Here is a 13,877-nt window from a genome sequence, read left to right as displayed (position 1 = left end):
TGGTGCACAGGCTTAGTTGTTCCGTGGCACGTGGGATCTTCCCAAACCAGGGCTCGAACCTGTGTCCTCTGCATTGGCAGGTGGATTCTTAACCACTGCGCTACCAGGGAAGCCCAGTCCAGTGGTTCTGTTGGCTGTACGTTCAGTGAGTTCACTTACATTTTCCTACCCCTGGCTTTTTCTTGGGCTTTTCCCCCTGCCTAGAATGGTCACCCAGCTCATCTCCTTGAGAACTGACTAGCCAGCTGTGACCTCTGAAGCTTCCCTGTCACTCCAGCCTCTCTCCCTGCCTTGAGTTAGCTCCTCACACTTCCTAGCTGAGCTAAACTAAACTTCCTTGTATCTTGCTGTTATATTTTCAGGTATATAATTTCCCCTCAACTAGATCACGAACTCACTAGATCAAGGACCAAGACCAAATGTCATGATTTTTTTTCACTCCACATGGTCCCATGTAGTTCTCTTTGCACAAGGGGACCCAATACATATTTGTTGAGTGAAGTGACTGATTTCTTCCTTTTCATTTTAAGTTTTGCTCTTCCTATGAACTCTCTTAACCAAAGTTTATTTCTTTTTAGTTTTCTTACAGGAAATGAAAGGCTGCATGTAAAAAGCATACGGAAGGTGGGAATCCTATTTCGCTGTCCTGAAACTTTCAGTGAAAGAGATTTCTCAATATCACTTACATGTCATAATATTGTGGACCTCCCTAAATATTCTACAATGGAAAGAATGGAGGAAGCACTTCAAGTAGCCATCAACAGCAACAAAGGATTTATGTCACCCACGGTCACAGAGTGATAGTGACCTTTGAGAGGCTCAGATCTCAGGTTCTCTCACCCTTCGATCCTTCTGTTCTTCTTAGTACAAAGTGTTGACGGATTTTAGTTAGAATAAGTTGACAAATGCTGGGATAAACAATAACATGATGAGTCAAGGATAACATTTTTAATGAATCAACATTTCCTAATCCTTAAACTTGCTATGAGAATGCTTGCTTTTTACTGAATTATTTCCTGAACAATAATTATCATTTAAAAATATACTACATGTTAAAAGCTAACAGATATTTTTAAAAAACTGTACATCTAGGGGGCTTCCCTGGTGGCGCAGTGGTTGAGTCCACCTGCCGATGCAGGGGACGCGGGTTCGTGCCCCGGTCCGGGAGGATCCCACATGCCGTGGAGCGGCTGGGCCCGTGAGCCATGGCCGCTGAGCCTGCGCGTCCGGAGCCTGTGCTCCGCAGCGGGAGAGGCCACAACAGTGAGAGGCCCGCCTTAAAAAAAAAAAAAAAAATTGTACATCTAATAAACACTGTCTGCAAATATGAAAGACATGCTGAAGTTCAAAAAAATAAAACTATAAACTAATTCAACATGTCTTTGAGGCACATAGATATATATTTTTATATTCTGGAATGTCTCCAGAGTTTTGATTTTAGCCAAACAATCTATTTGAAAAATCTAAATGTTAAGGGATTTATTAATTTAATGAATAATGACTTATGCTCATTGCTGTGTTCCAAGAAGCATTCTTTATTTTGGTTAAAGGCTAATAAGCCCAACAAGGAACTCCCATTTAATTACAGTTGGACAAAAATGAAGAACATGAAATATGTTTTCAGCATCATGGTATAGAATGAATTAAAGGAGAGATATAAGTATGGTGGAAATGAATTTTGTGGGCCATTTCCATCTCATATTAAATTTTAAACTGTAAGCTATTCTATAAATGCCTATTGTCATCCCAAACCACACACAGAAGCCTTGTGTCAGTGGTACTTTGGGAAAGGAAGCTATGGGGTGAAGTTCCTACTGGGGTGCTGATGTGGAAAGAGGGCAGGCATCTGAGGACAGACAGAACAGACATAGAGACTGCACCAAGGACACTAGAAGGTAAGGTGGTTAGTAGAAACATAAGCCCCCGGCAAATCCCCATAGCTATTTTGGATAGATCTAGTTTCTACAATAAATGCAATGAAGGCCCAGATGTATTCTATTTGAATTTTAAGGGAAAAGGTAACTTCTAAATCTGAGGGATCCTTAGGCCCCTGACTTTTGGGTTGTGTTTTTCAGGCCTTTCAACTCCAACATTACTTTTCCTGTGCAAATGGGTGAACTGTACTAAACATATGAAGAAGAGATAGTACCAATTCTTTATATACTCTTTCGGAAAATAAAGGTAGTGAGAACACTTCCCAATTAATTCTCTGTTGCCAGCGTTACCCTAATACCAAAACCAGATAAAGACATTACAGGCAAAGAAAACTACATGTATCTCTCATATGAACAGATACAAAAATCTTCTACAAAGTTTTAACGTGTCAAACACCCAATAAAATATAAAAAGGATACTACCTTGTGACCAACTGGGATTTAGTCCAGAAATGCATTTGAAAATCCATTATATTTCACTATAATAGAAAAAACAATCACATCATTACCTCAATAGAGGTAGAATAATACTGACAAAATTCAACAGCCACTCGTGCAGGATGAATAGCCACTCATGCAGGATGAATACTCTTGGAAAACTAGGAACTTCCTCAACCTGATTACTTCATACTTAATGGTGAAAGACCAAATGCTTTCCTACTAAAATTGGGAACAAGGCCAAGATGTCTGTCATCGCTTCTGTTCAACATTGTACTAGATGTACTTAGTCCACACAATAAGGCAAACTAAAAAACAGAAAGGGCATAATGATTAGAAAGGAAACAGTAAAGCTATCTTATTTATAAATTACATGGGTATCCGTAGGCTATTCAAAGGGATCCATACAAAAAAACTACTAGAACTATTAAGTAAATATAGAAAGGTGTCAGGATTCAAGGTCAATGTAAAAATTAATTGCATTTATATATACTCACAACAATCATACACTGAATTTTTTTAAAGTACCATTTGCAATATCATCAAAAAATAAGAAATACTAAGGATAAATTTAATAAAATATGTTCGACTGTTCCCTGAAAACTTGAAAATATTGCTGAATGAGATTAAAGAAGCTTTAAATTAATGGAGAGAGACATGCTCATGGACAGAAGAATCAATATTATCAGCATGTCAGTTCTTCTGAAACTGATCTAATTTAGTGCAATTTCAAAATCCTTGCAGTCTGTTTTGTAGAAATTGATAAACTGATCTTAAAGTGTATATGGAAATGCAAAGGACCTAAAATAGGCAAAACAACATTGAAGAAGGACCATGGTGGAACAGTTGAGTGAACCGATTTTGAGACTTAATTAGAATCTACAGTAATCAAGGCAGTGTGGTACTGGAGTAAAAATGGACATACAGGACTTCCCTGGTGGTGCAGTGGTTAAGAATCCACCTGCCAATGCGGAGTACATGGGTTCGAGCCCTGGTCTGGGAAGATCCCACATGCCACGGAGCAACTAAACCCGTGCACCACGACTACCGAGCCTGCGCTCTAGAGCCCGCAAACCACAACTACTGAAGCCCGCGTGCCACCACTACTGAAGCCCACGCACCTAGAGCCCATGCTCCTCAATAAGAGAAGCCACCGCAATGAGAAGCTCACGCACCACAACGAAGAGTAGCCCCCGCTCGTCGCAACTAGAGAAAGGCTGCATGCAGCAACAAAGACCCAACACTGTCAAAAATAAATAAATTTATTTTTTTTAAAAATGAACATACAGATAATGGAACACAATAAAAAGTCCAGAAGTAAATCAAATCACATATAGCCAACAGTTTTGACAAAGACGCCAAGGCAATTCAGTGGAACTGTTCCAAACTGGAACAGTTGGAAATCCATAAGAATAAAAAAATGAACCTCTTCCCTTACCTCACATCATAAAGAATAATTCATTTGAAATGTAACAAAGACCTAAAGCTATAAAACTTCTAGAAGATAACATATAAGAAAATCTTTGTTACCTTGGGTCAAGCAAAGATTTCTTAAGTAAGACAAAAAAGGCATGAACTATGTAAGAGGAAAACAAAAATGGATAAAGAAGAAAAAATGAATAAACTGCATCAAAATTAAAACTTAAGCTCTTCAAATGACATTTTTTCATGTAATTTTTTTTTGTTTTAGTTTTATCATAGCTTTTTTTAAATTGAAGTATAGTTGCTTTACAATATTGTGTTAGTTCAAATGACATTTTTAATAAAATCAAAAGGCAAGCCACAGACTGGTAGGAAACATTTCAAAACATATGTCTAATAAAGGACTTTATATGTAACATAAAGAGTTGTATTACAGGGACTTCCCTGATGGTCCAGTGGTTAAGACTCCACGCTCCCAATGCAGGGGGCCCTGGTTTGATCCCTGGTCAGGGAACTAGATCCCACATGCTGCAACTGAAGATCCTGCAAGCTGCAAGGAAGATCCCATGTGCAGCAACTAAGACCCAGCACAGCCAAATAAAATAATAAATAAATATTAAAAAAGAACTCTGTTATACATATAAAAAACCCTTAGATAATAAGCAATCGAATAAATGGGCAAAAGATATGAACAGACCACCAAATAAGAGACAGAGATCAGCACTAATAAGCACCTGAAAAAATGCTAAATATCATTAATCGTTAGGGAAATGGAAATTAAAACTGCGATAAGATAGTACTCTAGACTACCTGAATTGCTAAAATTAAAAAGACTGACCAAACCAAATGTCGGCAAGGATACAGAGGGACTGGAGCTCCCATAAACTGCTGGATGGAATGCAAAATAGTATAGCACTTTAGAAAAGTTTGGTAGTTTCTTAAAATGATATTCATGTACTTACCATATGACACAGCAATTCCATTTTTAGGTATTTACCCCAAAGAAATGAAAACATTTATCCACTCAAAGACTTGTTCACAGTGTTCACAGCACTTCTATTCTCTGTGGGCACAAACCGGAAAGGACTGAAAAGCCTGCCTATTGGTAAATGGATAAAGAAATTGTGGTATATCCATATAATAGAATACCACTCAATAACAAAGAGGGAACTACTGATGAAACACTACAGGATGAATCTCAAAAGCCTTATGCTAAGTGAAAAAAGTCAGACACAAAAGACTGCACAAGTTTGAGTCCATTCCTAAGAAACTCTAGAAAAGGCAAAGATTTATTGACAGCAGATCAGTGGTTGCAGGGATCGCAGCGTGGGCCGTGGTACGGTACGGCACTAGTTTCACCACAAGACTGCTGGCAGAGCCCCCAACAGAATGCTTAACAACTTTCAGCTCTCCGGGCCACCATAGTTTCTGGAAATTCTGCACGTCCGTCTGTGTCAGGGCTCCTCCTAGTGGAATTGCAGTGTTTCTTCGAAGGCCACCTTGTCCAGTTCAGGCGGCTACTGCCCGCCCGAGGACACCTTCTCAGCCCTGCCCACCCACCTCTTCACCGGCCAGCTTCCTGTTTACTCTGGCCACCGTCCAAGCCAGTCGTGAGTCATAGAGTTTCCCTTTAACTTTTCCTTTTCGATTCCGCCCACTTAAAAAAAAAAAAGGCAGTTTCGATTCTCTCTGACACTGCCGGCTCCGCCCCCAAACAGCACATTGGAAGCCCGGCGTCGGGGCAGGGGCGGGGTAGGGAGGCTGCGGGTCCTCGACGCCGTCGTGCGTTGCGCTCGTTCCGCCTCCGCACCGCGACGCTTCGTGGCCCGTGGGCGCTCTCGCAGCGGCCGTCTCCCCCATTCCTTGCCTCGCCACAGCTCGGTCTCTTCCGAAGGTCTGGAGAGCGGAGGCACTGCCGTGGAGCCCGGGAAAACGGTGATGGAGCGGAGGCCATCGAGGAGGTCGCGGGGCGGCGGCGCGCGCTTGGCGCCCGGGCTAGTCCCCGCGTCCCGGCCCGCGGAGCTGCGGGGTGCGAAGCTCTGGCTCTTCCCCAGCGCCGACCCGCTCCGCAGCGCGCTGTCCCGGAGGACCGAGGCGACGCGCCAGATGTGCTGCACGCGCGAACGCCTGGCTGTGCTGGAGCGCGGCGGCGCCGGCGTCGAGGTCCACCAGCTGCCGGCGGGGAGCGACGGCGCCAGGAAGCCGAGTGAGTGGGGCGGCGCAGCGCCCGCTCGGCCCTCCCGCTGCGGGCTGGGGGTGTGAGTGCGGTGGGCTGCCGGGGTCGGAGTCGCGGTCGGGGCCAGCAGGGACGCTTCTCTAAAGAGTGGCCCGACTTGTGGGTGTGCAGTCCTTCTCTCACCGCGAAGGACATTCAGAAGGGGACCCGACGCCGCAGCGGTCGGCGGAGGCCGCAGACGCGCTTCGGCCCGGGGGCTTTTCGCGCTTGGCTCGTGCAGCATCCCTGCGCTCTCCCCGCCCCGAGCCCGGTGGGCGTGGAGTTTGGCGGGGTGGTGGCGAGGAGTAGTCGGCTGCGTCCGCCTACCGCACGGAGGGAGTGTACCGGCAGCATCTTAATCTCAGCCAGCCCTCCTCTGTCGTTGGTTTCTGTTCCAAGTGTGTTTCTCACTGACCCCTTTTTCGGTCCGCTCCTATTTGGAGTGTTTGGGGAACGTCTTTCGCGTTATCTTGTTCTCAGTGCCGATGTTTGCAGGCATTTTAAAGAGTGCTTTCAGTTGCACTTCTCCGTGGTAAACTCTGTAGAGATTAGGTCCGGTGTCCGTAGCTCCCATTCTACAGGTGGGCGGGAAAGCAAATGGCCACACACTTAACTGAAAAATTTGCCCTTCTGTTGAGTGAAGAACATGATATTTTACTTTTGTTCGTTTTACTTTTAACTTGAGCGGAGTCGAGGTTTTTTTTTCTGTGGGTCATTCGCATTTCTTTTTGGTGAACTGCCTGTTCATTTATATCTTTGCCTGGCTTTTTAAAAAATTGAGTTGTCGGGCTTCCCTGGTGGCGCAGTGGTTGAGAGTCCGCCTGCCGATGCAGGGGACACGGGTTCGTGCCCCGGTCCGGGAGGATCCTACATGCCGCGGAGCGGCTGGGCCCGTGAGCCATGGCCGCTGAGCCTGCGCGTCCGGAGCCTGTGCTCCGCAACTGGAGAGGCCACAGCAGTGAGAGGCCCGCGTACCACAAAAAAAAAAAAAAAAGAAAATATTGAGTTGTCATCTTTTTCGTATTTATTTCGAAGAGTTTTTGAATATTGAGTTAGAGGAGCCTTTTGTCGGTCATATATGTTGTAAAATTTTCCCCGACTTGCTTTTAGCTAAGGTTATTATTGTCTACTTCATCAATATTTTACGGAGGCTTATGCATTTTGTGTTATGTTAGAAAGCCATTCACAATCCTATTTCTTTTTTTAATGTTCTCATCTTTATACAAATTTTAAGATTTTACTTTTAAACCTAAAATTTTTGATACACTTGGAAATTATTTTGACTTAAGGAATGAAGTAGGGGGATCTAGATTGATTTGTTTCTCCAAACTGGCTAGCCGAATGTCCCAATACCTTTTTTTGAATAAACCCTCGTTTTTTTCAACTGATTTTAAATGCTGGGTCTCTAAAAAACTTTAGTCTGTTGGGCGATTTCTTCTTTATTACCAAACTGTTTTGGTTCTCTTAGCATTTTTATTATGAAGTCGTTTGTGCTTTGATATTTTTACATGAATAAATTTTTTTTCGTTAGAACTGAAAACTGAAACAGGGTCCCAAATCTATCCTACTTTTTGTGAACAAATTAAATAAGAGTAAATGGCATAGTGGACAGTTTTAAATCTTTAACTTTTATAAAGGCCTAAATATGCACTAATGCCAATAACAATTCTTTTAACAACATCCTTTTTAAAAATCGTCCCCCCAAACCAAATGTCTCCTTTTAAGAATATAGGCCTTGGCTTCTAGATGGAGCGTCAGGAGGGGTTTATTATTGTTATTTGTTTTGTTTTTGGAAAGAATACACAATATATTTACTTTTTAAATTAGTTGTGGGGGCTTCCCTGGTGGCGCAGTGGTTGGGAGTCCACCTGCCGATGCACGGGACACGGGCTCGTGCCCCGGTCCGGGAAGATCTCACATGCCACGGAGCGGCTGGGCCCGTGAGCCATGGCCGCTGAGCATGCGCGTCCGGAGCCTGTGCTCCGCAACGGGAGAGGTCACAACAGTGAGAGGCCCGCGTACCAAAAAAAAAAAAAAAAAAAGAGTTGTGTTGTCCAAAAATTAAGGTATATTTTCTTAACAGCCTTTTTCATTTCTAGCTCTTCAAATTTAGTTTCTCTTTCTGAACTTCTTGAACAGGAATCTAAAAGCAAACTTTTCCCAGGTGTTTTAAGTGTATTATGATGAAATGCATAATAATAGTGGGTAACAGAATGGTGACAGCTCCTGGTTGGATTTGCTCTGCAGAGTGCATTAAGTTAGGGAAAAAAATGAAGATACATTCCATGGACCAAGGAGCAGAGCACATGCTGGTTCTCTCCTCAGATGGAAAACCATTTGAGTACAACTATAGCATAAAACATGCAAGGTAAGGAAGGTTTTTTCTTTTATTAAAAATTATTTAAATTTTACTCAAAAGGCAATCATAATTTTTGTTGGAAGATGTTACTTTATATGATCCTTGTCGCCTGCTTTATACAGTGACATCTTAAGTAAATGGTGAATTCTATCAATGAACTAGAAATCAATTTATGTCTCCCATTGCATGCACCATGTGTTGCTTTGGCATTTAAAGGAAATGATTGCTTAGTCCACATAGCCCCAAACTGGACTTGCACATTCATTAACTCATTTAACCCTCATAATAATACTATAAGTTATATTTACAGAAATAGTTTTCAACCTTGGGAAAAAATGAATTATCATGGAATGATTTGTGAGACTTTTTACTAGTAGATCATGTGAATTAGAAGTTATTTTCATCTTGTATTATTCCTGCATCATAAAATTATTGTTTGCAAAAGTGTCTTAGAATCATCTTACCACAGTTTTGTAATGCACATTATTTTCTTTTTAAGCCACTAATTAAAGCATGTTATTATTATAATAATTTTAGATGTGCTGAATGTGAAGCAGTAAATTTAATGTTTTGAGCTTCAGTCCTAATTAAATACAGTTAATAATTCTTACATCAATGTTGTGACTTCCATTATGTGATCAATATAAAACATTTTCTTTCATCAGGTTTCAGTGCATTTTACAAGAAAAAAATAATATAATTCAGATCACATGCGGAGATTATCATTCGCTTGCACTCTCAAAAGGTACTTTTCTGGAATATTAATTGTTTCTTAGAGGGAGCGAATGTGTGTGTGTATAGAACTAGTAGAATGTATGTGCTTCACTTTGTAAGAGGACAGAAGTATGGTTTTGAATGTGATATGGTCTAGAGCACTACTAAAGGAGATACAAAATTAGAATTCTTGAACCTATAAAATCTTCAGGTTTTCATAATTACTATTCCTACCTTTTCTTCTGTCAAAGGACAAAACTAAAACAATTTGGTAATGAGTTTGATGTCCTTTATTTAAGGGAAAAGAACCCATGGATTGAGAGTGTACAGGGCTTCACAAGCAGTGGAACAGTCTTCCCGAGGGGTTTCGGGCAAGGGCGAGTTTAGTGTCAGAAGCCTCAACGCGGAAACCGGGCGTGATCGGCTAAGGTGGCGTGGCTGACATTTAGAAAGATCAAGGAACAAGGAAATCAGTGTAGAGCGCAGCGTCGACTTGGTGCTTGGGGATTGGCTGACTGCATATGCTGTGTTTCTGGTCAAGCAGAACATTTACAGGGGCATGAAAGTTTGGTTTGGTGACATGGAACCTGGGCTACCTCTTGGGCCTAGAGCTTTATTTCAGAAGTTCCATGTTTTTTTATTTTTCAAATATGAAACAGTGAAAATATTCTGAATAATCAAAATCTCCTCTCTGGAAGCAGGACCAGGCATGGTCCACCCTTTTCCAGAACTTTCTTCCCTTTTCCTAGTGCTCTTCTAGCTCCCATGATGGGAGCTCAGAATCCCTTGGGTCTGCTTTTATGACCAGTTTGCAGGCCTCTGACGTGTTTTAACATTACCTTTTGAATTCAGAGATTCTCCCCAGCCCTTTATTACTTCCTGTTTCTTGTCAGATACCATAATGGTAGGGAAGGGAAGTAGTGAATATGGAGTATTTCCTGAAGAAACTTGACCTAATTAAGACAGGAAGGCGATAGAGGGGGGAATTCAGGATCAAGGAAATGTTTTAAATACGTAGGACAGATATAAACATAAACTGAATGAAAGCTGGAATTCAAGGGAAGTAAGTAATCAAGTATTTGACCTGTACTGAAGGCCCTGCTAAGGTTTGAGTGTATAAAACTTGTATTGGAAAAAACTGGTTGTTTGAGTTTATCCATTTATGAACAGATCTTTCAGTTTGAGTATCTACCATGTTGAGGTTGTGAAGATGAGACAGACACACTGTGCCTTCAAGAAGCCCAGGATCTAGGGATGGGGGGCGAAGGGGTTGTTCAGGGTTTGTAATTGGTAAATCACAATCTAGGAAGAATGAAAGTTGGGAAAGCAAGAAAGGGAACTACTGATCGTTCTTAGTCGTATCATAATATTCCTGGTGGCTGATAGGCATGTGATAATTACGTTTGAAGGAAAACCTCTGTCTCCCACCAGGTCCTGCTCAGTAAAGATTAAATCTCCGATATATTCTTTTAGACCCCATTAGATACTGTCGTCTCTATTAGATAATATCTAAGAACTTTCCTTTAAAAACATGATCCAATGTGTATAGGTATGACTGACTCACTTTGCTGTACACCTGAAACTAGCACAACATTGTGAATCAACTAGACTCCAATAAAAATTTTTAAAATAAATAAGTAAAATAAAAATATGTTCCATATATTCAATTAATGGAAGAAGATGCTCACTCTTTCAAAATACTGTGCTGCAGTTTTCAGTGTATTTTTAAGGTATTTATTTGGCATCTTAAGGCACTTGGGAGAGGGAAAGAAAGAAAAGTAGTTTTAGGTTTTATTTTCCCAAATGTAGAATGTTTCTATCTTTCATGGGCCCATCCTGTGGGATTTTTAACATAAGTGTTTCTTGAATTTGATTATAATATATTCAGATAGCTTTATTCTTTGTCCGTTCGGGCTGCTATGACAAAAATAGACTGGGTGGCTTAAACAACAGAAATTTATTTCTCACGGTTCTGGAGGTAGAAGTGCAAAGTCAGGGTTCCAGCAGGTTCGGTGTCTACTGAGGGCCAGTTTTCTAACAGGTGGAGAGGACAAGGGAGCTCTCTGGGGACCCATTTGTGAGGGCGTTAACCCCATTCATGAGTGCCCCCCACCTCGCCATCTCATCTAATTCTAGTCACCGCCCAAAGGCCTCACCTCCTAATACCGTCACACTGAGGGTTAGGATTTCAACGTAGGAGTTTTGGGGGGACACAGACATTCAGTTCATAGCACTACCCTTTGAGGTAAGAGGTAAGGAATTGTAACTGTCATTGCTAAAGTGAAGGTTCTGGTTTTTCTGACCCAGACATGAGAGGATCTGGGCAGTCTTGTCAGTTTGAATGGAGGAGATCATGATGGTATAGTATGGATAGCACATAATGTCCTAGGGTGATGTCTGCTGCATTTTAAACTTAACTAAGACAGCGTTTTCTCTGTTTACGTCAAGGTGGTGAGCTTTTTGCGTGGGGACAGAACTCAGACGGCCAGCTTGGAGTTGGAAGAGGATTTGCCTCGGTCCCTACACCGCAGATCGTGGAGCACCTCTCAGGAGTCCCCTTGGTTCAGATTTCTGCAGGAGAAGCCCACAGCATGGCCTTATCCATGTCGGGAAACATTTACTCATGGGGAAGAAATGATTGTGGACAGCTGGGCCTGGGCCACACCGACAGTATGGAAACATATTTTCAAATTCATATTCTAAACAAATATATATTTGTCATGTAAGAGATGTATGTACCACAGACTTCCCTGGCAAAAATGATTCAGATCCCCACTTTCATTAGCACTGATCTCCCCGGTTATCTCTCTGTCTTCAGGGCAGAATCGGTCTAAACGACATGCATGCGCAGGGTGCCGGTCATGGCTGTAATTGAGACGTGTGTCAGGGCCAAGTGGGAAAAAGGGAAAGAGCATTGGGCTGGGGATCAGAATACCTGGGCTTTGATTCCCACTTGAAGTTAACTAATTTCAGGACCTACCCAAGTCACTTACTTTTCTCTAGGTCTTATTTTCTTTTTCTGTAAAGTGATGAGTTTGGATGAAGTGACCTTCAAGGTACTTGTGCACTTAAATGTCTATTATTCCAATTACATTAGGACAAAAGGATACTAAAATTCTATTTAGAAACTCACCTGTCCCAGTCTCATAAGGTATTCATTACATCTGTACACACACACGAAAACACAACAATTCGCATTATTGAGCTACCCCTACAAAGCAGATGGCAATATTTCTGATTACCCCAAACACCTTGTTAGAGATTTCAGGTGTGGCAAACTCAGCTGCTTCATTAGCTGTGGTGATGAACACGTTCCCCCCAGAGTTACTGATCAGATAACTGCATTTCTGCCTCACATGGTCCAATGCTAGTTACTCAGGAGAACCCGTAAGTCAGTGTTAGAAAAATACTCAGAGGAGGAAAAGGAATAAAGGACAGTTGAACTTATTTTTGCGGAATCTCTAAGTGCTTGGACGAGAAAATAATCGTGAAAGAGAGAAGAGGTAGTGGAAGGGAAGGACAGTTTAGTAGAGACTTTGAAAGAAAAAAAGAAGCTTTATGTTCATTAAAAGGGTAATGCTAGATGGGACTTGGAAATATCAGGTATGCTTCAATGAAGGCTAATCAGGTCAGGTTCAAAAGAGAAGAAGGGGCTCTGGGAAGTGAAAGTGACACTTTCACAGGTGAGGGCCCCCGACTGTGGCCCTTTGACCACTGCCCACCTCTGCTTTTAGACCTAAATGTACCAACACAGAGCCTTTCTTGTCAGTGTGTTAGGAGCTGTTGTGATGGGCCTAGAGGAAGTGGTCTGGGTATTTTATCAGTAGGTGGAACTCTAGTGTGAAATTCACCATTTCCTTTGGGTCACTTGAACTCTTCTTTCCCTTGCCTAGATAAAGATTCTCCTTGCCTTATTGAAATGCCGGACAATCAGAAAGTTGAATTTCTCGCTTGTGGTGGCTCTCACACTGCCCTGCTAACAAAGGTGCGTTACCCTTGCCTCTCCGACTGTAATTCCAGGAGAGCACTTGGTAGTGGAGAAAGCACTAGAACCTGGAGATGTGGGCAGCTGGCGTTTCCCAGGGAAGAAAGGTCACCACTGCCCACACGCAGGACTGTCCTGATCACTGGGGGGCTTTGCTTTGATGGTGATTTTATTGATTTTTCACTGACGCCTTTGCATCAGTGAGTGTTTACTTCTGTGTCATGTTTCTCTAGACTCTGATATGAAGTTCCCTTTCTTTAGGGTGGGCTGGTGTTTACTTTTGGTGCTGGAAAGTATGGGCAGCTCGGTCACAATTCAACACAGAACGAGTTAAGACCCTGTTTGGTAACTGGACTCGTGGGGAATAGAGTGACCCAGATAGCATGTGGAAGGTGAGTTGTAAAGTGTCAATGAAAATTGTGCACAGTAAATTTAGATAGGTAGTTTAATAAAATGTCCATCGAGTTTCTTTGATTGAAATAAAGGTATCAGACATTTTCAGATAGGTGAAGATGCTTAATTTTACATTATTAGACAATCATAATAAATATTTTACTATAGATATTTACTTTCATTGATTTTTTTTAATGTGTAAATATATTTACTTTCTGTTGGTCCTTTAGTGAAATACCTTTGTAACTGTTCGAATGCACTTTTATCTTAAAAAAAAAAGTTATTTATTTGGAAAAAAATGAACAAACATGAGTTAGAAAGGTTTATCCATTGATATCATCACTCCATCTCTGCATCGACCAAAGGAACATCGTCACCACTTTGGATTTTTCGTAACATACATTCCTCCGAGTAGCA

At 41.8% G+C, this 13,877-nt stretch overlaps 2 protein-coding genes across 4 annotated transcripts in view; both read left to right on the top strand.

The window, feature by feature from the left end:
* LOC101321652 (probable E3 ubiquitin-protein ligase HERC6) overlaps nt 1–5,330 on the top strand; it is a 48,435-nt gene extending 43,105 nt beyond the window's left edge. Inside the window, 2 exon segments of the mRNA XM_033856429.2 lie at nt 386–447; nt 579–5,330. Coding sequence (XP_033712320.1) covers nt 386–447; nt 579–801 — 285 coding nt within the window. The 3' untranslated portion in view covers nt 802–5,330.
* Nucleotides 5,331–5,576: 246 nt separating this feature from the next.
* The window catches only part of LOC101335083 (E3 ISG15--protein ligase HERC5), a 43,163-nt gene continuing 34,862 nt past the window's right edge, over nt 5,577–13,877 (top strand). For all 3 annotated transcript variants that reach the window (XM_019926409.3, XM_019926410.3, XM_019926408.3), the window contains exons 1-6: nt 5,577–6,000; nt 8,257–8,377; nt 9,034–9,113; nt 11,531–11,752; nt 12,976–13,067; nt 13,329–13,459. In XM_019926409.3, the coding sequence (XP_019781968.2) occupies nt 5,733–6,000; nt 8,257–8,377; nt 9,034–9,113; nt 11,531–11,752; nt 12,976–13,067; nt 13,329–13,459 (914 nt within the window). In that variant the 5' untranslated portion in view covers nt 5,577–5,732. The remainder of the gene's footprint in view (nt 6,001–8,256; nt 8,378–9,033; nt 9,114–11,530; nt 11,753–12,975; nt 13,068–13,328; nt 13,460–13,877) is intronic.

Source organism: Tursiops truncatus, chromosome 5 (genome assembly GCF_011762595.2).
Source record: "Tursiops truncatus isolate mTurTru1 chromosome 5, mTurTru1.mat.Y, whole genome shotgun sequence".
Taxonomy (NCBI): domain Eukaryota; kingdom Metazoa; phylum Chordata; class Mammalia; order Artiodactyla; family Delphinidae; genus Tursiops; species Tursiops truncatus.
The sequence above is the reverse complement of the archived record's forward strand: the minus strand, read 5'-3'. Positions and strand labels throughout refer to the sequence as shown.